Consider the following 27,699-nt stretch of genomic DNA (forward strand, 5'->3'; position numbering starts at 1 on the left):
ACAAGACACCAGACACACACAAGACAAACACAAGACACCAGACACACACAAGACAAACACAAGACACCAGACACACACAAGACAAACACAAGACACCAGACACACACAAGACAAACACAAGACACCAGACACACACAAGACAAACACAAGACACCAGACACACACAAGACAAACACAAGACACCAGACACACACAAGACAAACACAAGACACCAGACACACACAAGACAAACACAAGACACAAGACACACACAAGACAAACACAAGACACAAGACACACACAAGACAAACACAAGACACAAGACACACACAAGACAAACACAAGACACAAGACACACACAAGACAAACACAAGACACAAGACACACACACAAGACAGACACACACAAGACAGACACACACAAGACAGACACACACAAGACAGACACACACAAGACAGACACACACAAGACAGACACACCAGACACCAGACACAGAGACACAGAGACACAGAGACACAGAGACACAGAGACACAGACACACAGACACACAGACACACAGACACACAGACACACACAGACACACACAGACACACACAGACACACACAGACACACACAGACACACACACACACACACACACAGGATTACATTAACGCCTATTCCATGCGACTCAAGGCTTTTGTGATGTTCAGCACTTCTCACTAACAACAGCCACAGGAGAAAAACGCACACTGAAGAGGAGAAGGCCGGATTCAGCTTTTGTTTAATCTGATTTGTTGGACACATGATTCGTTATTGCACCGCAGCCAGGGAAGAATTTGATTTATGACATTTAGGCGTTTTTGTGATGGGAACCATTTTTGTGCCGCAACTAAATCAAGTCAAGTCGGACAAAAACGTATGAAAACCTATTAGAAAATTAGAAGTATAAATCTCTAGAGAAGTTTTTATAGAGGTTTTTTATGTTCGATGCCATTTTTTTAGAATCCAGAGCATCCTAAAGCCAATAGGATATATAGGGCAGATTTAGATTATTTTCCATAAATTACATAATATATAATTCCTATTAACTCGGTGTCTGTCAGTCCAGTGCACAGCTATCCAAGTGTTGATATTTGTCCTTAGTCAAGTGTTTTGATGATGATAGACACTAAAACATGCAAAGTCCTTCTCTACTCTGTAACCAACATTATAATAATACATAATAATAAAATGTACACACAAACCTGTGCAATTGCTATTTGTGCGTTTCAACTTCCTGTTACATGCAACATTTTGATGATTACCGGTAATATTTTTAGTTTTAAACAGTTCCTTGCTATAGCAACAGTCCAATGTCTCATCACTCTGAAATCCATGGAGAGCATGTTATTAACAATAAAGGACCGGGCTATTGTCTTGATGGGGGTGTTTTATTTCATTATTGGTAAATGTTGATAAAAATTAAAGATATTTATGTTAAAGTTTTGTTGATTAGAGATTTAGAAATTAAGCTAAATGTACCACCTATAGTTCGTTGGCCCACATTGAGCTTTTAAACTCTTGTTTTAAATGTTTTATCTTATTTAGTTAACTTGCCTTATTATCATTATTATATATTTTTTTATATTTTGCTATTATATTATTGTTGTTTCATGTTGCACCTTTTCATCGAAGAAAGTTCCTAGTTTGTGAGTCTTGTTTTTATTCACGGACAATGGCAATAAACCTTTTTCTGATTCTGATTTTGGAGCAAAACTTTACTTTTAGAACATATAAACACTGGAAAAAAAACAAGATCCGGTATTAAAAAGTGCTTAATATTAATCCTTATGTGAGAATATTCGACTTTTGATTTTATCTTTATAAAATTATGATTTTCCAATATCAATACCAAAGAGCAGGAGCATTTTTTTCTAATTTCAAGTGATTTAATTTGCATATTTTTAGTAAAACAATACAGTCTATGCTTGTTCCATTAGCACATTTCTATGCTCCAATCAAGATAGATACCAATTAATTCAAGCCCTTATTCACTTATCTAAGACAGACACTTTTTCCATTTTAGTACCATTTAGTTTTGAAAATGTGATTAAAAAAGTGGATTTGCTTTGTGTTTTGAACGGCATCACCATCGCTCTGAACAGAACTTTAGCCTTTCCTGCAATCGAACACCATGACAACAGAAGTCACGGCGCACGGCTTTGTCTAAACCCGGTGGCAGTTTCTGCGCTTACTGGTACGAAGCAGATCAAACTGTTCAAACAGCCGCGACTCGCTGTAAAAGAGTCCACACATCTCCATGGAAACAGCGAGTCCGCCGCGAGCTGCCGTCCCACGCACGCGCGAAGAACTGCCCTCGTCGCTCTGACAAATACCATCACAATCAGCACTAATCAGACACCTCCAGAACTGTTCACCCAAATATGTCCTCAGCGTTAGAGGCAGGGAAGTGGGTCAACTATAATCAGGGCAGAAATGATTGTCAATATCAGAGTCACTCAAGTCCAGCGCTCAAGCAGCTGATGTTTGAAAATAAATCTGCAACAGTGTTTTATGCTAATTTCAAGCTGTTTTAGAAGTAGTCTTGGTTTAGTACTTGTTTTAAAGTCGTTAAAGAACAAGCGTGGACTATGAGAGCTTCTTAAACAAATCAATAAGCTTATTAATGGCTTAGTCCAAAGTACTTCTTTAGTCACTTCCTGTTAGTCTGAGTGTTAGGAAAGATGCAATAAAAAAAGTGTTTGAAATGTGTCAACCAAAGCCAATTAAACTAAACTTGTCAGAAAAAGCACTTGTCAAAAAAGCACGGGAGATATCAGACATCAAAGTGTGTTTAGAGCATTATGACGAGATGATCCAATGTGTTTTAGAGCATTATGACGAGATGATCCAATGTGTTTTAGAGCATTATGACGAGATGAGCCAATGTGTTTTAGAGCATTATGACGAGATGATCCAATGTGTTTTTAGAGCATTATGACGAGATGATCCAATGTGTTTTTAGAGCATTATGACGAGATGAGCCAATGTGTTTTTAGAGCATTATGACGAGATGATCCAATGTGTTTTAGAGCATTATGACGAGATGATCCAATGTGTTTTTAGAACATTATGACGAGATGAGCCAATGTGTTTTTAGAGCATTATGACGAGATGAGCCAATGTGTTTTTAGAGCATTATGACGAGATGATCCAATGTGTTTTTAGAGCATTATGACGAGATGATCCAATGTGTTTTTAGAGCATTATGACGAGATGAGCCAATGTGTTTTTAGAGCATTATGACAAGATGATCCAATGTGTTTTTAGAGCATTATGGCGAGATGAGCCCATTTGTTTTTAGAGCATTATGACGAGATGAGCCAATGTGTTTTTAGAGCATTATGACGAGATGAGCCAATGTGTTTTTAGAGCATTATGACGAGATGATCCAATGTGTTTTAGAGCATTATGACGAGATGATCCAATGTGTTTTTAGAACATTATGACGAGATGAGCCAATGTGTTTTTAGAGCATTATGACGAGATGATCCAATGTGTTTTTAGAGCATTATGACGAGATGATCCAATGTGTTTTTAGAGCATTATGACGAGATGAGCCAATGTGTTTTTAGAGCATTATGACAAGATGATCCAATGTGTTTTTAGAGCATTATGGCGAGATGAGCCAATGTGTTTTAGAGCATTATGACGAGATGAGCCAATGTGTTTTTAGAGCATTATGACGAGATGATCCAATGTGTTTTTAGAGCATTATGACGAGATGATCCAATGTGTTTTTAGAGCATTATGACGAGATGATCCAATGTGTTTTTAGAGCATTATGACGAGATGAGCCAATGTGTTTTTAGAGCATTATGACGAGATGAGCCAATGTGTTTTTAGAGCATTATGACGAGATGATCCAATGTGTTTTTAGAGCATTATGACGAGATGAGCCAATGTGTTTTTAGAGCATTATGACGATGATCCAATGTGTTTTTAGAGCATTATGACGAGATGAGCCAATGTGTTTTTAGAGCATTATGACGAGATGACCCAATGTGTTTTTAGAGCATTATGACGATGATCCAATGTGTTTTTAGAGCATTATGACGAGATGAGCCAATGTGTTTTTAGAGCATTATGACGAGATGACCCAATGTGTTTTTAGAGCATTATGACGAGATGAGCCCATGTGTTTTTCTAAGAGACGCATTGGACGAACTACAATAGCAAAAGTCTCACAAAAGCAGCAAAACATCGGCTTTCAAACTAAGTAAATCCAGCTGCATCGAGTTCTGTTCCTGTTGGATACATTTGATGCACGGATGAGTCTAAATCATCATCAAAACCTTCTGTGAGTTGCAGCGAATGTTTTTTGTTGAAAAGTAAGCACACCATGTACTTTTAGCAAAACAAATGTGGTATAAGTATTTTAGATTTTGGTCATGGTGACAGTTCTGGTCCGTTTTTGGAAGTGAAGTTTGCCCAGGACACTCCAAAATAGCGAATTATTCAACAAAATCCATGTGTGAATCCGAAAATCAGCAAAGAAAACTACAAAGACCATGATCCTTTGCTCCATGTCAACGCAGCCTGGAAAATGGTCATGCAAGGAGACAGAAACGCTAGAACAATAAATAATAATCAACACGCCGTGGGATGCAGGTACCTTGGAGCCGTCGACGCTGATGATGCGGTAGCTGTTCCTGGTGCAGTCGTAGAAGTAGGAGGCGGTCACGGCCTGTTTGCTCGCAGGGACCCAGTTCTTTTTGGTGGTGGGGTCGATCTGGAAGACGTGGGCTCGGGTCGTGTAGATCGGCTGCTCCCTGGGGGGGAAACGACACGCAAGCGATCAGAAGACATGCAATCAAAATCACAACCGTCTATTTTTTAGCGTCTTTGTTTTTATCTTTTCAGTCCGTGCACCCAATTTTAGAGGATTGTAACCAAACCTGAAGTCTCTCTTAGAGGCGTGAGGTGTATATGAAAAGTGTGGATAACTATAAAAAACAACCTCAAAGAGAGAACTAAATGTCTAGTCTTTTTCTACATGTTTATGGTTACATTTATGGTCCATTAAGATAAGATAAGATAACTTTTATTTGTCCCACAATGGGGAAATTCCAGTGTTGCAACACAGATTAGGCACAGAAACAGATTAGGAACAGAAGTATATGTATTTTTAAAAACAGATAAATTGTAAAAAAAACAACAACTCTATACTCTTAATAAAAATAACACTCTTATTCATAACTGTTATATGGACAGAAAATGTTGCACCAGGATGATTCACATCATGTATTGCACATGATTATGACAGTACTGCACATGATTATGACAGTACTGCACATGATTATGACAGTACTGCACATGATTATGACAGTACTGCACATGATTATGACAGTACTGCACATGATTATGACAGTACTGCACATGATTGTGACAGTACTGCACATGATTGTGACAGTACTGCACATGATTATGACAGCACTGCACATGATTATGACACTATTGTACATGATTATGACAGTACTGCACATGATTATGACAGTACTGTACATGATTATAACAGTACTGCACATGATTATAACAGTACTGCACATGATTATGACAGTACTGCACATGATTATGACACTATTGCACATGATTATGACACTATTGCACATGATTATGACAGTACTGCACATGATTATGACAGTACTGTACATGATTATAACAGTACTGTACATGATTATAACAGTACTGTACATGATTATAACAGTACTGCACATGATTATGACACTATTGCACATGATTATGACAGTACTGCACATTATTATGACAGTACTGTACATGATTATAACAGTACTGCACATGATTATGACAGTACTGCACATTATTATGACAGTATTGCACATGATTATGACAGTATTGCAAATGATTATGACACTATTGCACATGATTATGACAGTATTGCACATGATTATGATTCAACTTCAAGACATTTGCGGTCACATTTTATTACTTTCCTGTTGGATTTGGAAAGTATCTGCTGAACATTGCCCACCCTGGTCTCCCCTAATTCTTTTATTCAACTGCTGCCCACTTTGCTTGACTTGTGCTCTGTGCTTTTTCAACATAACCCGGGCCAAACACTGCAGCAGGCGTCCGAGCTGGTATCGGATCACATGACGACATTCTATAGCCCTGTGGCAAATGGAGAGGGGCCCGGGGGGGGGGGGAAACTGAGAAACTGACTGCAAAAATACACATCAAACTGGGAGGACAAAACTGTGAACTGGACTCTTTAAATTAAATGTTTTTATGCCTTGTAATGAACTCAAGAGACCCACAGAACCAGTGCTCTTGTTTTTCATGATTTTTTGTTATATTTTGAGGTGTTTTATTGATTGTTTTATTGGATGTTTCATTTTATTGGGGTATCATGCGTTTCTTTTTGTTTTATTTGTATTTTTTATATTTAACAGGGTATGAACAAAAAGGCGTTTCTCTCATTTTGTTTCTTTTCTTTCTGTATTAATAAATAAATATAAATTATAAATTGTGTCGAAATAAGTCCGATACCCATATCAATATCTTGGCTTTAAGTATATCGAGACCAGATATCAATAGATACTGAAAAGAATAATGTATATGACGTAACTGACCCAAATGTGTTGTGTCACTTATTCCTGTGACGATATGTTATTTTGATAGAATAACCAGTGTGATTAGCTCTTGACATTAGCTCAATGCTCAAGCGATACCCTCTTTTCCCACCCACTCCCCCTATTGGTCAGGCTCAGCAATGCCCCGAGTGAGTGAAAGGTGGATTAACCAAGTGCAATAAAGTGTGATGTTTCAGAAGAACTTTGGTTACCTCTTGAAGGCAATATGAAGATACAGAGTTTACGTGAATCGTGAGGAAATCTAAATCGTGATCAGCATGACAACAGGACAGCTTAGCGATAGAAACATTAACATCTACAGTATGTATGGGCCCAAACAGAATAATCAGAGGAACCAAGATCTTTGAAGCAAAAATAGATCCAGCTAATTCCTCTGGATCATCATCTTGGAGCATCTCTAGTCAGTCTCATTCCCTAAAGCTTATTTTAGATTATTGGGAGGGTGATGAGGATATGAAATCAAATTGTGATTGGACACAGTGGAGATTATGATATTGTTATTCAGCGTTTTTAACACTATTGACAACACGGACACATGCGGTCTTCTTTTGCTACTGGTCAGCAATTAGACGTGGGCAATATATATTTAGAAATTCAGATAATATCGTGAGTGTTGTTTTGAGGATATGCAACACTTTAATGTAGAGTATTGTTTATAGTGAAAAATCGACAAAAAGAGCAGATTATTATTAAAAAAGTGATATTTCTGCAGTTTTGTGATTCATTTTTGACACATTTCACATTTGTCTGATATTTAAACTTGAACTAAAACATTTAAAAGACATGTTTTAAATCATTTATGTTGGATTGACCTCATATCGCATTGTTACATGGATCCTCCATAAAAAATAAAAAAATTAGATTAGGGATGCAAGAAGTTAATCGATTAATAGCAAGTACCTGGTAATCAAGTCAACTAATTTATTGATCAATTAATTGTCCAAAACATGGCATGACCTGAGAAAAGAAGTTTAATGACGTATTTCCGTGAAAATTATGTGGGAATTGTGTAAATTGAGTGTATTTGATGAAAACACACTTTAGTCTAGTTTAGTTTAGTCTAGTCCTTAAACGGCTTCACTTCAGCTTCATCTGTGTCCAATTTAGTAAAAACCCTTTTCATCACGTGATTTTGCATTCTAAACAACAAATCGCTAAACTAATGGATTAACAAAACGATCTTTAGTTGCAGCCCTATTCGACATTCGATTTCGTTCTTTGCCCACCTTTCTTGGAGTGTGGTTGGGAATATAGCCGATACACTCAAGTTCTTCAGTTGGATTTTCCCTTTTTCTATAATCATTACATCATTACAAAACAATAAAGTCCTACATAACGTGACAAGAGCATTCAAACCGCCAAGGACCCCCGCACAGACGGACAGGTGACAATGTAACGCAAACCCCAAATCCACAAAACATCCTGCAGCCATTAGCACGTACTCGCGAGCCCTTTTCGGCTGTAGGTGGCGCTAAAACACGGGGAGGTCTGTTAGCTAATGGAAACATTCCCCAAACATCTGAGATAAACATGCACTTCAGACAACAGTGTCAAACAAGCGAGTGTGTGCGACGGGCTAAACACACGAGTGCAGTCATGTCCACGGCTTCAATGTCGGCATAAATACTCAAACTAGAGGGGGAAAAAACTGTATGTATCAACGGGTTTTTGGACTATAACGATAGTCTTACCATATTATGTAAGTCGGGCAGAAATGTGTTAAAAAAAACTCAAAAAAATGTATTTGTTGAGGTTTAATTATCAGACAAATGTGAAATAAATCACAAAATGGCAGAAATATCGTCTTTAAACCCTAATTTGATCACTTTTTTGTACTTTTTCCTCATTTTATAGCATTTTTTTCAATTAAAATAGACTCGATATTCAAATCTTTCAAACGACATTCACAATATTACCTACATTTTGATATTAAAACAGAAAACTAAGAGGAGATTTCTTTGGAAAGAGCGCAGAATGTGGACAAGACGACGATGACATTGGAAAATACATTAGTGGAAGGATAAATTACAAGAATTTACCTTAGCAATAATAATAGTATCCTCAAAGTAGGAGTAAGTACTTGAGCTCTAGGTCTCAGTTGTAGTCGATTACTGGTAATCAGTCAATTATTATTTTACAGGGATTATAAGGATTTGGGAGTACACTGTGGATTTATTTTCCACATGAATATGTTTACTAATACTTTCACTAATACTTTTCTATGCAATTTTATTGTTGCACAAAATCCTGTGACTTTACAGTCTTTTGAGTGCAGTTTAGGCCATGCAGCCCACACTTTGGCCCTTTTTCTCAACTAATCAATGCGCAGAGCACGTACATCTTTAGTCGACTACAGCCCAAGTAGTAGAAATATTTTAATACTGATATTCTAATACTAAGACCAGTGGTTATGCCGGGGGAAACAGTGACGCCACAATATGAGCGGTAAAAGAGGTAGAACTTTCAACTAGAGCAGCCAGATCCCAATCGAATCAAAGAAGCAACTTGAAAGTGCCATAATTTCCTCTGCAAACACTAAAATATCACGTTTTATTCTGCATTCAAACCTGCAAACTCTGTAGTTTAGTGGTAAATATCAACATCGGATATTTTTCCCAAATTGTTAATCTTAACTTTAAGCTGATTGTAGTTCATACTTTATTTTTTTAATTCTGCGACATACATTTACCACTGCTGTGACAAAGACGTGGGCAGACAATGACTTTCACTCTACTGCATTCTCCAAAGTCATAAATGTAACTACTCCCGAAACAATATGCAATTTTTAATAACTTTCCAATGCAAAAAAAAGCATTGCAAAAGCAGAGTTACTAATTTGATTGTTTTTATTACCTTCAAAACTGTTGCAACACCAAGTAGAGATAATATCACATTAGAAATTCACAGAGGAAGACTCCAATCACATCAGCTCTACAGCAAAGGAAGGATTTCAAAGGTGTAAAAATCACTTAAAATGTTCCACGCGGCTTTAGACCTGGGCAGCTGCGGCAGTTTCATTATAAAAGGTGAGCACAGGAGACCGACATCTTCACGAGACGAGAAGTAATTAACTGTAATGTTCACGAGGGAGAGAAAATAGGAGCAGACGAGAGGGTGAGCAGAGTGTGAGAAACTAAGGGTTTTATCCAATGTGTTGTTTTATTTTACTTTTCTATATTTCATTTTATTTATGAGGTGGCAGATGCATCAAAAATAATAATACAGCAATTGCTGTTTTGGAGTTGTGCGATGTTGTGATGTTGTGACAATGTAATTGTAAGAACTAAAAACTTACCATTTTAGAAGGAAAATGTAAAGTGCGTTTAATTTGGCTGTTTATATAATAATAATAACTTTAGTTCTGCATTTAGAAAGTTAGATTTTTATAAACTGGTCTCGAACCTATGGGTGTTAGAATAAAAGAAAATTAAATTATTTTGTTATTTATGAATAATCGGGAATAATCGTTATATCGTGATTGCAGCATTAAAATGCAACATCGTGACATCCCTAAAGGTGATATTTATCATGTTATGGTCCATTCACGTTTGTGTGATACTCAAACCTCAACCACGACATTTACAAGTACATTTTAACACATTTCTGAAGTGTAGTGAATCGTGATGGCCATAATCCCAATTTTTGTCAATATCACTATTATTTAACAATAGAAAGTGGTGAAATAAAGGATAGTGTCATAAATAAAAAGGACTTCGGCGCCACGGTGATAAAACAATTTCAACGTCCTTTTATACACATACATTGTAATTTTACTATGTGTTGTAATTTACTTATATATCAACAAAAACAACAACACAACAACAACAGGGAACAAATTAATAAAACCTCTAAAAAAACGAAACAAGTAGAAAATAAGGGAGTTGCATCAGAGAAACAATAACAATTTAAAAACAATAAAAAAAGAGGAATTAGAGCGTATTAAGTTCTGAATAATTGTCCCATTTTGTGCATTATTTTAAAAATTGTTGTTTAATTCCAATGAAAATTAATATAATTCTAAGGACACGTCCAACTCTGTCCTTCTTATGTGATTTTCTCAGGCAAACAGTCCTTTTTTAGGGATATTATCAGCCAATTCCAGCACACAGTAATTGCCTGCAGTACAGTTAAGTGAAGTCATAGTAAAGTTCACAAATGTTCTTTATTTTCTCAGGTATTATATCAAAATTGGTCTCATTTCATACAGTTTTCTGCAAATTCACCTGTGCAAATGAACAACATTTCACACGCTGGTTTGTCCTCAAAAGTTAATAAAGCGCTTATTCTCCTGTGGATTACACTGAAATCAAAGCCTCACAAATTCACTGTCCATTTTATAATCCTAATCTCGTTCGTCATCTGCTTTTGGGAACAACACGAGCCATTAAAGCGATCAGAGCGGCGCTTATCTGCACAACCTTTACAGCAGCCGCGAAAGGCCACTGGAAACGCCACACAATCGCCTTTGGACCGATGAAACGCATTAGTTTGATTGATGCTTCGGGGGATAAGAGTAGATGGCATTTGGGGAATATTTTGGGTGGCGTGTCAATTGCCAGGCTTTGTCCCGGCGACTGTAGAGCAAAGACGCTAAATAATTCACAGGTTTGGGTTTGTGCGATCTCCCGAGGCCAGTGGGAGTCATGCACACCTTCAAAGACTCGCTGAGAGCTGGAAGAGGGTTTGCTGTGTGTGTGTAAACATCCATCAGTCTGCAGGATGATGGCGCGATGACAGAAAAAGGGAGGGTAATAATGGGTTGAGTGAATTATTTCTGAGATTTACGATAGTGAATTCAAACCAGTTTTACCACTAGGGATGTCAAGATGATTTGGTTCATCTATAATGGTGATTTTTAGAAGAAGAAAAAAAGTTTGTTTAATTCAACTTATAAAATATGAACATTTTCAACAACTAAATTGGGCCTGTTTTACTTCAATATAAAGAAATGGGACGATTTTAGAGGCAAAATGAAGTCCTTTCTGCGCAGTCTTTTCCTCAAAAAGTGAAGTGAAATGTGAAGTACTTTTTTATTTTGTTGTATATGTCAAATTGATTGTACATAAAATGTGATTTCATAAAGCAGGAGTTACTGAGGAGCTATAATGTGGTAAGAAAACAAGAAAGAAAGAAAATGACTCTTGTTTTGGTCGTGATCCTAATAATTGAGAATAATTGTTAAATCGTTTATGTTTCTCACATTAATCTTTGGACTAAAATTTGAAATGGTGTCATCCAGGTTTACCACGTGGAACTCTGATAACTTTGATATTCACATCTGGAAACGTTTATGTCAAATTGTAATGAAGGTGAAGTGGCTTAAACGCAGGGACAGGAATCGAACTGGCCACCCTCTGGTTCAATGGCGAATGTTAAGCCAACTGCCACTCCAATTTTACTTTTTACTACTTAACGTTAAGGTTGTAGTTCAGTTATCAAAAGTATTAAGTATCAGACACTAATCAATAATACAAAAACTAGTATCAAATCTAGATACACTTTGGAGCAAGTATCGATACTGTACTCTGTATCGATACTTGCTCCAAAGTGTATCTAGATTTGATACTAGTGGCAAAATTAGACGACATTAAGAAGACATTATCATTGTTTTATCGTAATCAGCACAGAGTATTGTGACTATTCATTAGTACTTAATTTGAGTTAGAATTTGAATGGTACTTGTAATACATGTTTGCATAAATTACAATTACAATGAACAGCAAAGAGAGTTGTTCATAAAAGGTTCAAAGAGTTATTTTTTTTGTCTTTTGCTTCAATAATTAAACTGGTATTACAAAAACTACAGGAAAAGCAAAACAGACTTAATGTGCACAATTAAAAGTACAGAAAATGTGTCAAATTAAATAATGCAATGCTGTGCTTGTTTATGTAAACGGGGTTCATTTCATTTTGTAGTAGTTGTATTAATGGGTGTATTGTAAGCATACAACAAACAACATACCATCTGTTAACAGTTTTTACTTGGAAAACCACAAACACTGCAATGCAGCGAATCCCCTGCAACCCACAAAGCTTTTCCCCAAAGAGCTCAGTGTGAAAACTGCAAGAAAGTCGACTACAACTTCCAAAAAAGGAGGACTCCTCTTTTACTTTCTGCACATTCACACATGACTAAATAAGTAGTAAAGATGTTTCAGTTGCAGTAGTAGTAACATTTCATGGACAATACTTTCAGTCAAAACCAGGGCTGGGCCAAATGGTGATAATAATCGAATCGTGATCTCATTCCTGTGACATTCTGCCATTTTGGTCAAATCGACACATCGTGATTCGGTAGTTTTGTTTTTAATGTGCAAAATGTGTCTTTATATATCTTTGTTCAGGTTCAACTCGCAAATTGTAAAAGGACATTAAAAAGAACCCGAAAAGTGACACTTTACCCTTCAGCGTTCTGTCTTTTTCACAGTTTTTTTTCACAGTTTTAATTCTCACACAGAATATTCTAATTTTGCGTATTTACAAAACAGCTATTACGATACATTTCTTCATGTAACGTGATGAAGTCGAAAGTGTGATTTGGTCCCAATAAAATGGTGATTTTTTTCTTTTTTGCATTTTATTGATGACAGTATTAATACGATATTTTAACAAAGCAACAAGAATGTCCTGAAATGCGTCTGTAAATGTCTTAGATGAGGTTCAAGTCTTGAACAAAACCATAAAATGAACACGTTTGCACTTTTACCGCAAATACTTCAATAAAACTACCTTTGCAACAACGCACCGCCAAGTACGTGTACTTGTGTTACTGTGGGTGGCATTAAACATCGTCACAAGCATCTCAAACAACGCATGCTCTGAAAGGACACGGTTAAATCTGTTCATCGATTAACTTTCGATTGCAACACGGCGAGAGCAGGTTGATCCCTCAGGCAGACGAGTGGGAAAACTGCCTGGTTCACATTCCAGAGTTCAGGAATCCTCCGCAGGCTCATTCCCTCTAAACAAATCCATCCGTCTCAATCAGCTCTACCACGAGGACGGTGCGAACGCTAAACTAATAAACTGAGCATTGTCGTGAGAAGAGTTCAACATCACGCCGGAGGTGATCTATCAATCGCAAAACCGCCTCTTCAGCTGCGACGCCGCATTCCTGTCGTTCTTACGGAAGTGAACATCACGTTACCGAGACTGAACCCGCCACACAGATTCAAGAGGGAAGGAGGCAAATGTTGTGTAACGCGATTACCGACACGGTTTAGAATATTCCAAAAGACGTCTACAAACAGAAGAAATAAGAATCCGTCGGGTCCAGGATCAGATATGATGCAAGTGGACATTAATTCAGCAAGACACTTCAGTCACGTTGAGTTCATGACATTTGTCTTGTGGCGACAGGAGCGTATCCATTCTAGAAATATGACGTTCAACCGAAGGCATTATTTGACCTTTAAACTAGGGTTTGTCAAAAGGTATCGAAAATCTGAAACTAATCGATTCTGAAACTAGTATTGAAACTAGACACGTATCATAGAGAAAAATCATAACCAGAACAAAATTTGGCCTTTCCAGAACAGTTTTAGTTTTAGAATGATCTTGAGCTTCAGCTGTGATATTAGTTTGTGTTGAAAATGTCTATCGTTTTAAACCTCGCAGGACGGACAGTCTATTGTTTCCTTGCAACCGTTCGCAGTGGCCCACAACAAACACAAACCAAAGTGTTTGGGCAGGAATCAACCCCTCGACTCACATTTACGAGATGCCAAAGTCTTGTTAAAAGGCATTGTTGACTGTGTGACCCTTTGGGGGTTTATTTTAGATAATAATTCATGTGTAAAAGTGGCATTTGACTAATCTAAGCTGAGAGTTGTTGTGTTTATGTAAGCGTCTAGAGCCCTCTGATCTTGCCGTTTTACATGTTACTCGTGTGGAGAGCAGATGAATGACATAAATATTATGAAGCATTGGCTGCACCATTAAACTGTATGTGAATTAGGGTCTGAGCAAGATCATTTTACATCTATACATTTCTATGATTCAAATGATATATAACATTTTACTTTGAGTTGTTCATCGCTATGGCAAAAGTGCTAGAATTTGATCGCTCGGAAACACAAGGTGAAACCAGTTAAGATTAGTTGAAGCTCCCACATCCGCCGTAACAGAGGATAAAATGCTCAGCTCGTACAGAATCCCTAATACACAAGAGGAGAGAGCGGGACTGAACAAACTGTACATCTCTACCACATCCGAGAGTGCCGCCCGGGGCAGTGTTATGAATGAGTGTGTGTCTCCATAATAGGATCTCTTCATTAGCCCTGCACACTCCAGCTCTGTGCCAGGGGGACGCAGAAGGTCAGTGGCCTGTTCAGAGGCATGATTCTCTCTACAAAGCCCCACAGGCCTAAAACAACTCAGCCTGGGTGTTATTCTGGACAAAATATGGCAGCAATAGATTCACTGGCGTCAGCAGTTTTCGTGTTCAGAAGTTTTGTGGTTGGTTTTCTTACGACACCTTTTGCATGTCAATTCACTGAAGTATAAATCTACTTTGTTATGTTAAAGTTATGAGAAGCTCAAAGTGCAGAGCGAACGTGATAATGAGACATTAGAAAAAAACACAAATAGAATGAATGCAATAAACTATATAGTTAGTTACACATTCACTGTTTTTTCTTGGACCTGTTCTAGTCCTGTTCTAGTCCTGGTTCTAGTCCTGGTTCTAGTCCTGGTTCTAGTCCTGGTTCTAGTCCTGGTTCTAGTCCTGTTCTAGTCCTGTTCTAGTCCTGTTCTAGTCCTGTTCTAGTCCTGTTCTAGTCCTGTTCTAGTCCTGTTCTAGTCCTGTTCTAGTCCTGTTCTAGTCCTGTTCTAGTCCTGGTTTAGTCCTGGTTTAGTCCTGGTTTAGTCCTGGTTTAGTCCTGGTTTAGTCCTGGTTTAGTCCTGGTTTAGTCCTGGTTTAGTCCTGGTTTAGTCTTGGTTTAGTCTTGGTTTAGTCTTGGTTTAGTCTTGGTTTAGTCTTGGTTTAGTCCTGGTTCTAGTCCTGTTCTAGTCCTGTTCTAGTCCTGTTCTAGTCCTGTTCTAGTCCTGTTCTAGTCCTGTTCTAGTCCTGGGTTAGTCCTGGGTTAGTCCTGGGTTAGTCCTGGGTTAGTCCTGGGTTAGTCCTGGGTTAGTCCTGGGTTAGTCCTGGTTTAATGCTGTTCTAGTCCTGGTTTAGTCTTGGTTTAGTCTTGGTTTAGTCTTGGGTTAGTCTTGGGTTAGTCCTGGGTTAGTCTTGGTTTAGTCTTGGTTTAGTCTTGGTTTAGTCTTGGTTTAGTCTTGGTTTAGTCCTGGTTTAATGCTGTTCTAGTCCTGGTTTAGTCTTGGGTTAGTCTTGGGTTAGTCTTGGGTTAGTCTTGGGTTAGTCTTGGGTTAGTCTTGGGTTAGTCTTGGGTTAGTCCTGGGTTAGTCCTGGGTTAGTCCTGGGTTAGTCCTGGGTTAGTCTTGGGTTAGTCTTGGGTTAGTCTTGGGTTAGTCCTGGGTTAGTCCTGGGTTAGTCCTGGTTTAGTCCTGGTTTTGAACAGTTAGTTTCAGTTTAGTTCCCATGAACGCACCTTAAATCCAAGATGAAATGTAACTGAATGATTGTTATTTACTGGTACACAATAATAATAGAAAATATTTTTGATCACAAATGTGTTTACTTGTTGGTGGTAGGGACAGTGCATGACATATGTTACTTTCTATTCATCAGATTTCCTCCACTGGCTGTGGACGTCTTGATTTAAAAGAGCTGATCACTGAATATTTCTAGTAGCCAATCAGCACGGCTCTTTTAAATCACAAGCTTGATTAATTGCACAGCCCTAGATCAAACCATTTACTTTGCCAGCAATTCCTCCAAACCGTGTTACCTCGTGGCAATTACGCAAAAACAACTTCTTGAATCTTAACATCCGACTGTTTTAACTTGAAAAATGATTTCCCTTCAATAATCTGCCTCCACTTTATTTTACGAGTGAAAGCAGGAGAACCGAAGAGCCAATTACCGGTAGTGACAGTGGCTGACACTGACAGACAACCAACTCTCAGGTATTAGTAACTATTTATATTCAGCAGATTAGTTATTATAGTTAGCAGAGACAACAGGGCAAAAACAACCCTGTTACTAGAGCTGGGTTTCGATTCAAATTTCAAGAATCGATTCCGATTTTTACGTTTCAAAATAGTTTTTTTCCGATTTTCTCAGATTCCATCCGATTCGCTCCGATTTCGATCTGATTTCCGATTCGATCCGATTTCGATTCGATCCGGGGGTTAAAGGCGGTATGGACGATTTGAGAACGCAGGTTGAAGTGCTCATGCCACTCCCCCGTGCGGACTGATACAACACACACGTGCGTTTGTTTATTAGCGCGACGGATCACATCGCATCACTCGTCTCCCGTAGATTTCTGTCCACTTCTGCGTCAGCTCGAACTGTCTTTCTCCGTCTTCATTTTGCCCCGTACACTGAGGGAACTATATTATGATAGATCCATGCGCTTAGGCACGCGGAAACGTGGGGACGAGCCTGACGCGGCTGCAGGTGAGCGGTAGGTGCGTTTTATGATTGATACGTGGCAGGACAAATGATTTATCCACGCCACGAGGAAATATGATAAAATTTGCTGAAAAAAATCGTCCATACCACCTTTAATGTTATTAAAAATGAAAAATGTATTTGAACCGTTTCCTTCACTTCATGACTGTGTAGAGAAGCAACATATTAAAACTAGTATTATATCAATATTAAACAGCAAATCTTACAAGTATTGGTAGTTACTGATGGCTGGAAGACTGATGAAGGTTAAGGGTCAATCTACCTTCAAGAAAGATTATCCAGGACAATAAATGGAGGACATCATTGAGGTGACTACATCTGCAACAGTGGATTCTACTGGGAAACTAACCAGTGCATTATTATTATGCTTGAAAATAATTAAGAATTCACCCAAAAGCGGTTGCTACCAAAAGCATTTTTATTTTAAAACTGCTCACACACTGCCAGTACTGAAACTGGAAGTATAAAATGGAAACGTTGAGCATTTTTCCAAAAAAATAAAAATAATAATAATAAAAAAAAATTTTAATCGATCTTTGGACGTACGAATCGATAATCGGTCATTAATATGCGAATCGATTAGAAATCGGAAAATTTATTTTTTTCAACCCAGCCCTACCTGTTACACTACTATTACTTTTGTTTACCATTTGTATCTAGAGATCATAACCCACAGCCACTTGATTGTTTCAAATGTTAATAAAAACCTTTCCTGTCCTTATTTCTAGTACTTTAAACCAGTTGATCCTTGTGTTTTCCTGTGCCTGAGGATGTTTTTATATGTTTTCTTCTCAACCTTCAAGTGCTCGCAAAAAGGTAGTTTCCTTAAGTGCCTTGAGATAACATTATTGTGCTTAAACCTAGACGTTTGTGCTACAAGATTGATGACAAATCAAATAGACATTAGGCAATTTGAATAGACGCAATCAGCAGATCACAAAAACTGCAGTTATTTAAGTAACAACACAACAAAATAGTCAGTTTTCTTAAATACATGTGATTCTTTTCGTTTGTCATGTCAGTTTTTAGGCCTGGTGCTCAGTCTTTTTGTGAATCCTCCTGGACACGTTTAAAATGCGAACCGTTAATACAACATTCATCACAATAACGTTCTCCCCATATCGTGCAGCCCTAGTTTGCATTTAAAAAAGGTCATGTAAGACTCCTCCGCTCTCCCACCACGCCTCCTGTCTGCAGCCTGTCGAGTGCGTAAGGCGCGTGTCGTGGATAATCAGTGCTGCTTCATTTGCCATTACATAAGAGCTTTGACACGTACAGTGGGTATAATTCTGTTGAAAAGGCGTCACGGAGCCCACGTCACACGCTGCCGATAATGGAATCTGGCAGCAGGCGCCCGCACTTTTCTCCGACATCGCTCCACACAATACAGATACAATGGACTTCAGATGTGATAAGAAAAGGTGGCGATTTAATACTTTGACAGAATAAAAAAAGGCAATTTAAATTTTTGACATTATAGACTTCTATTGAAGCATGAAACTGCCAGCAGCTTCCTTATTCTAGCTTCAATAGACAAATATAAGACATTTGTCCCACAATCAAGAGCATTTTAGTAGCAGCAGAATCATACAAATATAGTTTTTTTTTTAATCTAATTGCATACCTAGAATATTGAAATACACTTTTGTCAATTTTACTTTTTACATAAGATTGTGCCCTCTATAAAAACCTCCAACTTTATTCATCTTAAGTAACACTCGTTTCATGAATCCTGTTTACAAGGTCGTCTCGCTCGGATCCATTCTGAACACTCATGAAACACTCTTTTCTGAAAATCCCATTCATTACAATTTTCTGCATCTATAAATGTATAAATGTGGTTGCAAGCTACCCGCTTCTTTCCACATGGTAGTTCTTTCTGCAGCCAGTAGATGGAGTGCTAACACCAACTGTATGCATACGTTTATTTTAGGTTTTAAAACATGACATGCCAAAGTTAAGTAGGTCAAGAGCACATTTAAAAGCCAATAACAATACAGAAATAATGTATAATGTGTGTCTGTTAAATACATTTAAGATACAAAATGGAAGAAAGACAATATAATAAAATAAAATGCAACACAGTCCAAGTACAGAACCATAATAGACATTAAAATACTTGAAGAATCAACAGCACTGACGTCTATCAATTTAGCCGGGATTAGGACTTGAACAGTGGATTTTAGGGTGGAAATACTATATAGATTGAGCCAAATACAATCTTTTACAAATTCACTAAATCCAACAATTCTGGATTCCTGAACTGACCCCTTGTTGCTTACGTATCTGGCCCTATCTCACAATCAACAACAGAATTTGCAAAATGTCTCAAGCCAGTCAGATAGAAAGTCATGCAAAAACCCTCTTGAAATATAAATTAAACTGTAGACTAAATTACAACACACACACACACACCAGATCTTAATGTCATACTGAGTTGGAGTCGCATGTGAGCTGGAGTCAGGTTAAGTGCCGGTTCCACTGACGAGTGAGCTGAGTATTAGGTTTGCTAGAAAGCGTAGATCCCGCACGAGGACCTCATTGCACGCACACCACCTGAGATTTCATGTTTCCTGTGGGGCATAAAATGTGCAAGAGTGGAATAATGCACAGGCTTTCCTTTGAAACAATGTGAAGCTAAGACTGCATGAATTTCTTCTGCATTTCTCACCACAAAAAAGGTGAGTGGGTGATACAATTAGAAAATTAACCACAATTGTATTTCCTTATATTGATCAATCATAATTTTGGCTTTTACTTTGTCTTATTAAAACAAAATAAAATGGCGTTAAACATTGTTTTCCGGAAAATAAATGTTACAGGCTTTTAATAATTTTATTCCTCCAAAGTCTGAACTCTGCTCCAAACCACATGCTTTTACTGACTGAGGACTGGGTTGAGGTTAACTTTATTTTCTGCATTTGACCCATACTTCAATTTGTCAGGAGCAGTGCAGCGCCCAGGAACCTCTCTCCAGATCTTGAGTTTGGCTTGGTCAGGACTATGGATGTCACAATGTCAAGTTACGATTATTGTGAGACAAAACATCACGATTTAATAATTATTCACATAAAAAATGTGAAATTGTTAATTTTCTCTCATTCCCGGCCTAACATGTTACTGTTCCTCCAGTTTGTGACTGACAAAACACATATTTTAGGTATTTTTTGGGCAATAGATTGAATGAAAAATTGTCACGATTCAGAATATTAGATGGAGAAACATACAAACTCCGCTCTGGGAGTCGATCATCTTACTGCTACAGCCACCTCGCCGCCTCAACAAGCTGAATGCTCGACAATTAGAAATGAGCCCTGTGTAAAAGTCTAATCAAGGGTTGTCAAAAATAAACTAGATAGTCATTTGAACAAGTATACATAAACAAAACTGAAAAAAAGCCTTTCCAAAACAGTTTTAGAATGATCTTGAACTTCAGCAGAAGTAACATTATTATATCATGAGAACAAAGCACAAGATATTGCTACAAAATATCATGATAAACTATAATACTGCCACTGTCACGACTCAAAAGCAGGAGAATCCCGGAAAATCCTTTTCTAAATGTATAGTATTACGGTAATATAAAAAACAAATGGCAAATGAAACACTTATTTAGTTTAGAAGGAACTAATTCAACCCTTTACAGCTGCACACATGATATTGAGCTCCAAAAGTGTTGATCCAGCAGTTATTTATTGAAGAATAAGTCGATTTAGTAACCATCATGACAAGGCACATACACTATTATTATTTTGTGGTCAAAATGTTTGGTCTATTGTGTTAAACGTTGACTAAATAAGAGCATTTTAAATCCTCATCATGGTATCGAAATCGGTTTGGAGAATCAAGTATTTTCCAAGTTAGCAACACTAATCTGTTTCTCTGCATCCGGTCTGTCTTTGTCATCCAATAATCAGCAATTTACCAGACTGTAGAGAGCCACATCGGGAGGAAGGGCATCTGGTGTAAGAAATGACGCTCAGGTTTGCTAAGAGGCCAAAAAAAAAGACTAAAAGCTAAAATTAAATACACTTTAAAATGACAACAATTCTGAAGACGTAGTATCTGGAGCATTTAATGTGGGGCCATTGTAATTTAAATATTTAGCTCGATCGTGAAATGTTTAATGCGACAGTTTAACAAATCCATTAATCCACTTGATAATTAATTACCATTATTATCGGTCATCACAGCTCATCACACATTATGTTAGTAGATAATTACACATTCACACATGAGCAGATTCAAACCAGCAACTTCAGCGAGAACAGAGTCAAGTGCAAAACACAGTCCACACTGGAAATGGGAAATAAGTGACATTTATGGAAACATATTGGAATGATACTATGCTCCTTTTTCTGAGGGACTTAAACGTCACACAGACAAAATAAACGTGCTCTGTAATAATCTAATTCAGCCTTATAAACACAGCTTTAATCACATGTTTTAGTCCAAGTTTAAAGTGCGTATGTTTCTATGATTGTGACTTCATTTTGTTATTTATACCCATTGTAAAGATAGATAATAGCTACTAGATTGGTATAAAACTATTTGTGGAGGAAAGTTGAAAAATCTGTAGAAAATTATATGAAGTGACATCACACTAGGGACACTCATCATTTTTATGCATGATATTCTACACAAAATAAACACCTTTTTTGACCTTTAACATTAATTCAACAAAATAAAAGGTGCTCACATAATCTTATTCGTCAAATAAAAAAAGCGTGGCATTTGATGAGTTTTGGCGAGTGGTTGCTGGGTAATTTCCTGGTGTGATGTCATCAGTTACAACCAGGAAGTAAAAGTATAAACCTAAACATTTAAATATATATTTATCTTAACTGCATTTTGGTTTAGTGTGTCAACCTGTCAGAGGCACTTGTCTGTAGACTTGATTTAGTGCCAGTATTTAGTACCCGTATTAGTCCTGACTTGTGAGTTGGTCCTGGTTAACTCCTAATTAGTCCTGATTTAATCCCGGTTTATTTCCATTTAAATCTCTTCTATTACAGTAAATCTACTTTTTATTTGTCACGAATTGATCAAATGGATCTCAGCTACAGCTTTATCTTTGTTGTGGGATTTCAAATAACACCATCATTAATTCATTTCAATTCAACATCTCAAATAGCGTTTTTACATCAAGCATTCAGATTTAGTCCTAAACCCACGTTAATCTGAGAGGTGTGGCCATAAGGGCGAGGTGCTGAAGGGGCAGATGGGCTCCCAGGTCTGCTCCATCTGCTGCTGGGACGTCCCACTGGCTCCGGTCTGTCCTTGGTTTTTAAACCTGCCTGAACGCCCCTCTTTCACCTTTACAAGCCCCGCTCAGGACGGGCTTAAAAAAGGTCCTGCCAGTTTCCATTACGTCAAAAAATACCGTGTACAATACAGTGTTAAAAGGCAACAATGCAATTTTACATTTGTCATTATCGATTGACCGAAAAATATTATACATTTACAAATATCAGTGCCCATGTCCCGCTTTAGTGCATCGAATTATAAAAGGGAAAAATCTTAATGAGGATTTTTGGGGTAAAACTGAAAAGTTAACTTTCCACACTATATCATTTCAAAGTCTAAAACATTTTGAATTACATGTTTAGTGATTGGAACAATAATTGTAATCATGATTCAATGTGGCCCTGAATCAAACCTTTCAATAGGACGAAGTTAGTGTAGTATATAACTAATTGAACCATTTACAGCTGTACAAAAATAAATACAAAACATTTCCCACAGACAAATATATAAATATTGAGCCGCATAAAATATTGTTCCAGAGCATTATTTATTGAACATTAAGTCAATTTACTCATCAATGAATAAAAAAATATTTTAAATACTTACAAGTTTCTATGAGATTGAGGTGGGCAATACATTTTAATGTAATATTTTGAATGTACTTTTGAAAATATGCAACGTTTTAATATGGAGTATATCATGTAAAAACAAAATTTAAAAAGCAAAAAAAAGTACTGATTAAAAAAAATAAACTGAAAAAAGTTAGGTTGTAAACTTACTTTTTTGTGATTACCACAACTAATACGTTTAAAGACGTTTTAACACACTTGGCATAATATCGTCCGACAATCGTTGTTGGGACAGTCCAAAAAACCACATAATTATATGAGGAAAGGCTTAAACGCCCTGGTACTGGTCTGCGGGCAGCTAAGTGTGCCACTGCCCTGTCACATGTCACTGGGCTAATCAATGAGCCCTAAGCCCTCAGCGCTCCAGCCCCAGTCAGCCTGGATTAAGCTCCATAGATCCCTGTGTTAGACTCTCTCCCAGCATGCCGCACTGTAGCTGCTTCAGCAATCAGTGTGAAAGTGGCAAGAGGGGCGATTATGAGCACAAAGGACAGAAGATACAGATCTGAGGAGGTAATGAAGCCTCTTGAAAAATCAATACAAGTGGTCAAGTCCATACAAACCAATTTCTTCGCTTTTTACGGAGTTAACGGTGAAGTTTACTTTGATTATCAGCATATTTTTCCCATATGCAAGCAATAATAGCTGCAATGAAGCGGACTATACTAGAGCACAATGCAGCGGTTTGTGTTCCAATTTAGCTCATGTTTTACACTGGATTAAAGTGGGACTAAATAAACACCTTAACTTTGCCACCGCCACAGTCCAAACAAGAGGTTAAACTGAGCAATGCCTCGAAGAGGAAATATTGAGTATATTATTTATAGTAAAAAAAAGCTACAAAAAGAAAACAGAAATTAAAATGTATATATGATGTTGTAAAAGGGCATTTTTGTGATTTATTTTCACATTTGTACAATAATTAAACTTCAACTAATACATTTAAAGACACGTTTTAAAACATTTCGGTTGGATTGACAAAATATCGTCAGTGGGATAATCCAAAAGATGTCGCCCAGCCCTACAGGAATGTGAGGGAGGAGGAAGTCAACTTGCACTTTAAAAACAAAAACAGGACTAGGAAACCCAGAGAGGGCTATTGAAATGTCTTGTACACAGATGGTGTACAAGACATGTACAGGACTAGAACACAGAAAGAAAGTAAAGTTAATTTGTATTTAATCCCACTTTAATGAAACCTCCTGACAAAAGACAAAGAGAGCGAGTCTTTGTGTCAGTTATGAAAATGCTCAATACCATATAAGGGGCAAAGGTGCACTTTATTAGTTCTTTCATTTTTAAGTTATGCTGTGGTCTTGTTAATACTATTCTAGTATATAGAGTTGGTTCTTTAGTTGTTGATTAATTGGGCAGTAGTGTCTTAGACCAAATTCTTTATTAGTCAACTAATTTAGTAATCTAATAATTGAAAAAATACATTTTTATTACTGAAATTGAGCTGTAAATTCATGAAAATTACGTGGAAAATGTGTAAATCCATTGTATTTGTTGAAAACACTATGTAGTCCATAAATGTGCTCCTCAAACGGCTTCATTTCAGCTTCATCTGTGTCAAATTTGGCAAAAATCATGTGACTTCTGGGTTTTTGAGAGCAACTGGACATACAGTAATCTGTATTTTTACTCATGAAGATGCTATCTACTCGTATTTCCCTGTACATGGTATTTTTTTGCTTGAGATTCTAATATTTTCTCAAGCTTCTGGCAACATCACACCCCCATGTCTTTCACTAAGAAAGTCGACTACAGCCACAATAGAGAGCATTGCAAAGACACACACACAATTCAAATGTAATCTGATCTAGAACACGCTTCGCCTCCAACCAAAGTAGCACTAATTTCAAAACCACACAACTGCGAATAAACGGACAACAACAATTTATTAAAATAGACGCTCAACTTCACACTTAATCACATCTAAATCCCAAAGGAGGACAAATAATACTGTTGGACGACGCAGAGGGATTCAAATCAAAACTCTGGCTCTAAACTTGTGGCTTCACCGAATCCCTTTTTCAATTAGTCTCAGAGGGAAATGCAGGATCGGAGCGGAGCCGCTGTGGGTCAGGATGTCAACTCATAGACAACGAGAAAGGAAATTATAGTCACCGCTCACGACTGACTGGTCACTTAGAGCCGGCGGGTCGCATAACGATCGGTTTGCTGTGTAACTGACAGAGGACATAGACTTGTTTAATGAATCATGTGTTTACTTGCTAAAATATAACCAACAAAGCAAAACATCTGCACTTTGACACTTCGAAACGGTTCAAATCGTGGGCATCGGTTATAAAAAATGAAACTGTGGAATGAATTGAAGCAAAGAACATGTCAACAAGAAAAATGTCCATGAACTTTCCAAAGCACGAAAAACTTAAATGGGAAATAAGGGTAATTTTTTTTTGACAAACGAAGAATGGGAAAATATATTATGTTCAGCTCAATGGAGAACCACAAAGTCACATGTTTGGAAAGAATTCTGTTGGAAAAATGTGTCACAAGGAAATGCAAAATGTTGGATAAACTGTAGCACTAGCACTTGTTTTGGGACTGTCCTATGTCATTCCTTTTTGGTTGACTAACTACTATGAATTCAGGCATTTGTTTGAATCTGAAACTAAAATAATGATTGGACTAAAACTTCACTAAAACTATAAAATCATTTTGGTCATTTTCTTGTCAAAATCAACATTGAAGTTCAATAAAAGCTCAATACTTAAGCTACTTCAAACCAAACAAACCTAAATGTAAAATATATATATATATGATTATAAACACTGTCCACGAGTGCTCCTTTCTGGGACAATTACGTTCTAAATAAAAGTCTATAAATTCTTTACTGAACAATGTTGGAATACATTTCAAACTGGGGCACTATAAATTAAGTGTGTGCATTGCGTGGCCAACTTTCAAGTGAAACTAAAAACCGGCGTGGACTGAAACTAGAAACAAGCCCGTCGCCATGCCATTGCTGTAGGTGTGACCTTGCCCTGCTCTTGCTGCTTGGCCACACAAACTCATACATACAACACATTCACTCTCTTTCCCTCTTCAAACCTGCTCCACCACTCTGCCCATTTCTAGACGAGTCCACACTGTTAGACTGGTTTGTTACACCGGTTGGAAAAAATGCAGCACATGGAAACTAGAGGGTTTGCACTGAATGACTGCACCTATTCATATTACTGCCATGTTCTCACAAGTTCATGTTTATTTGGCAAGTCTGCAGCTTGGCGTGGCACTTAAAGAGTCTTCTTGGTTTATTATAGAGTTGGTTGTGGAAGGAAAAAATGTGGGTTTTGCATTGGTTAGACAGAACACGGCCCGGAAATGTCTCCACAACAAACAAGATGTGTATAGGTTTTTATACTGATTGCATAACAGTGACAATGAGCCACTGGACACTCACACCAGGCATGGAGGCAAAATAATGTGCTGTCCCCAGTAGGCATGTGGACAAAACAATGCCAGAAGTGTGGAAGGAGGACGACTGATATATTGACTATGACAAGTAGGTGTCATAAAAATGCATAAATGACTGAATTAAAATGGAAAGCTGGTGAATATAGTTTGCCTGGTGTTAGTACCATTAGAAAGTCAATGAGAAATCCTAGAAAATTCCTCAATATGCCTGTGATCCATAAATAGGACAGGCTATATTGGGGGGAGATCCTCTGCTCGTGCAACAAAGCAAGCAAACCGTGGGGGAAACAGCGGAATGAATGAGAATATTGTGCGTCAAATGAGCAGATTTGAGGAGGCATTTTGGACACATTTCCCCCAGTGCAGGTGTCTCCAGACTCACCCCATGGCCGCGGACTTCAGGAACAACTCCTTAGAAGAAGAAGAAGAAAACGCCGCGGAAGAGAAGACCGAGTCCGACTGTTGGAAACTGTCACAAAGCAAAGTCCGCGCGTGGTTCTTATCTCAGATCTCCAGTGACTTATTCCCGGTGCGGCAGGCGGCGTTTCCCCGGGTCTCGCTCCGCTTGCTGCCGACAGACAAGTGTGTAACGTGAGATCACTTCGTTACCCCCCCAAAAAAAACTAGATTCACCGCGTTGCCAAGAAGTTTGAGCACCTGCGCGGAACTGATGGAATGAGATGATCCGCGATATTCTTCAGTCGCAGAGAATTGAAGTTGATCTGCGCCTGTCAAGTCCTCCTCCTCCTCGCGGTCGGAGCGGTGGAGTTTCGATCCTCCCGATGGAGCTGCGCCGAGTCAAATGAGACGGTGGCGACACGGAGCGGCTTCCACCTGCTCACGCACGCTTCACGCACGCTTCACGCACGCGGCATCTGCTCACGCACGCGGCATCTGCTCACGCACGCTTCACGCACGCGGCATCTGCTCACACACGGTTCATCTGCTCACGCTGCACACTTCATCCGCTCACGCACACTTCATCTGTTGTACCCACAAGCCACCCACACTTTGGGTCATGTGGGTTTTGCAGTGGCATTTTATCTCGGCGTCTGCGACCTGTTTATGCAGTACGACTGCAACGATTAATTTAAATAATCATCATGACTAATTGCCTATTAAAATGATTGTATTCGTGTTTTGATCATCATAATCATTATCTTGACTCTGCAGACTCTAAAACGCAAACCAATAGTGACATAAAATAAATAAATGTAATAAATGTA

General features: G+C 37.9%; 1 protein-coding gene across 1 annotated transcript in view; it reads right to left on the minus strand.

Moving 5' to 3' along the window:
• Window positions 1-27,220, minus strand: part of homer2 (homer scaffold protein 2) — a 70,791-nt gene extending 43,571 nt beyond the window's left edge. The window contains exons 1-3 of the mRNA XM_072465202.1: window positions 27,131-27,220; window positions 26,856-27,041; window positions 4,615-4,771 (exon numbers count right to left, since the gene is read on the minus strand). Of these exons, the coding sequence (XP_072321303.1) occupies window positions 4,615-4,771; window positions 26,856-26,860 (162 nt within the window). The 5' untranslated portion in view covers window positions 26,861-27,041; window positions 27,131-27,220. The remainder of the gene's footprint in view (window positions 1-4,614; window positions 4,772-26,855; window positions 27,042-27,130) is intronic.
• Window positions 27,221-27,699: the final 479 nt, after the last annotated feature.

Source organism: Eucyclogobius newberryi, unplaced genomic scaffold (assembly GCF_026437365.1).
Source record: "Eucyclogobius newberryi isolate DKJ021-1_F unplaced genomic scaffold, fEucNew1.0.hap1 SCAF_5, whole genome shotgun sequence".
Taxonomy (NCBI): domain Eukaryota; kingdom Metazoa; phylum Chordata; class Actinopteri; order Gobiiformes; family Gobiidae; genus Eucyclogobius; species Eucyclogobius newberryi.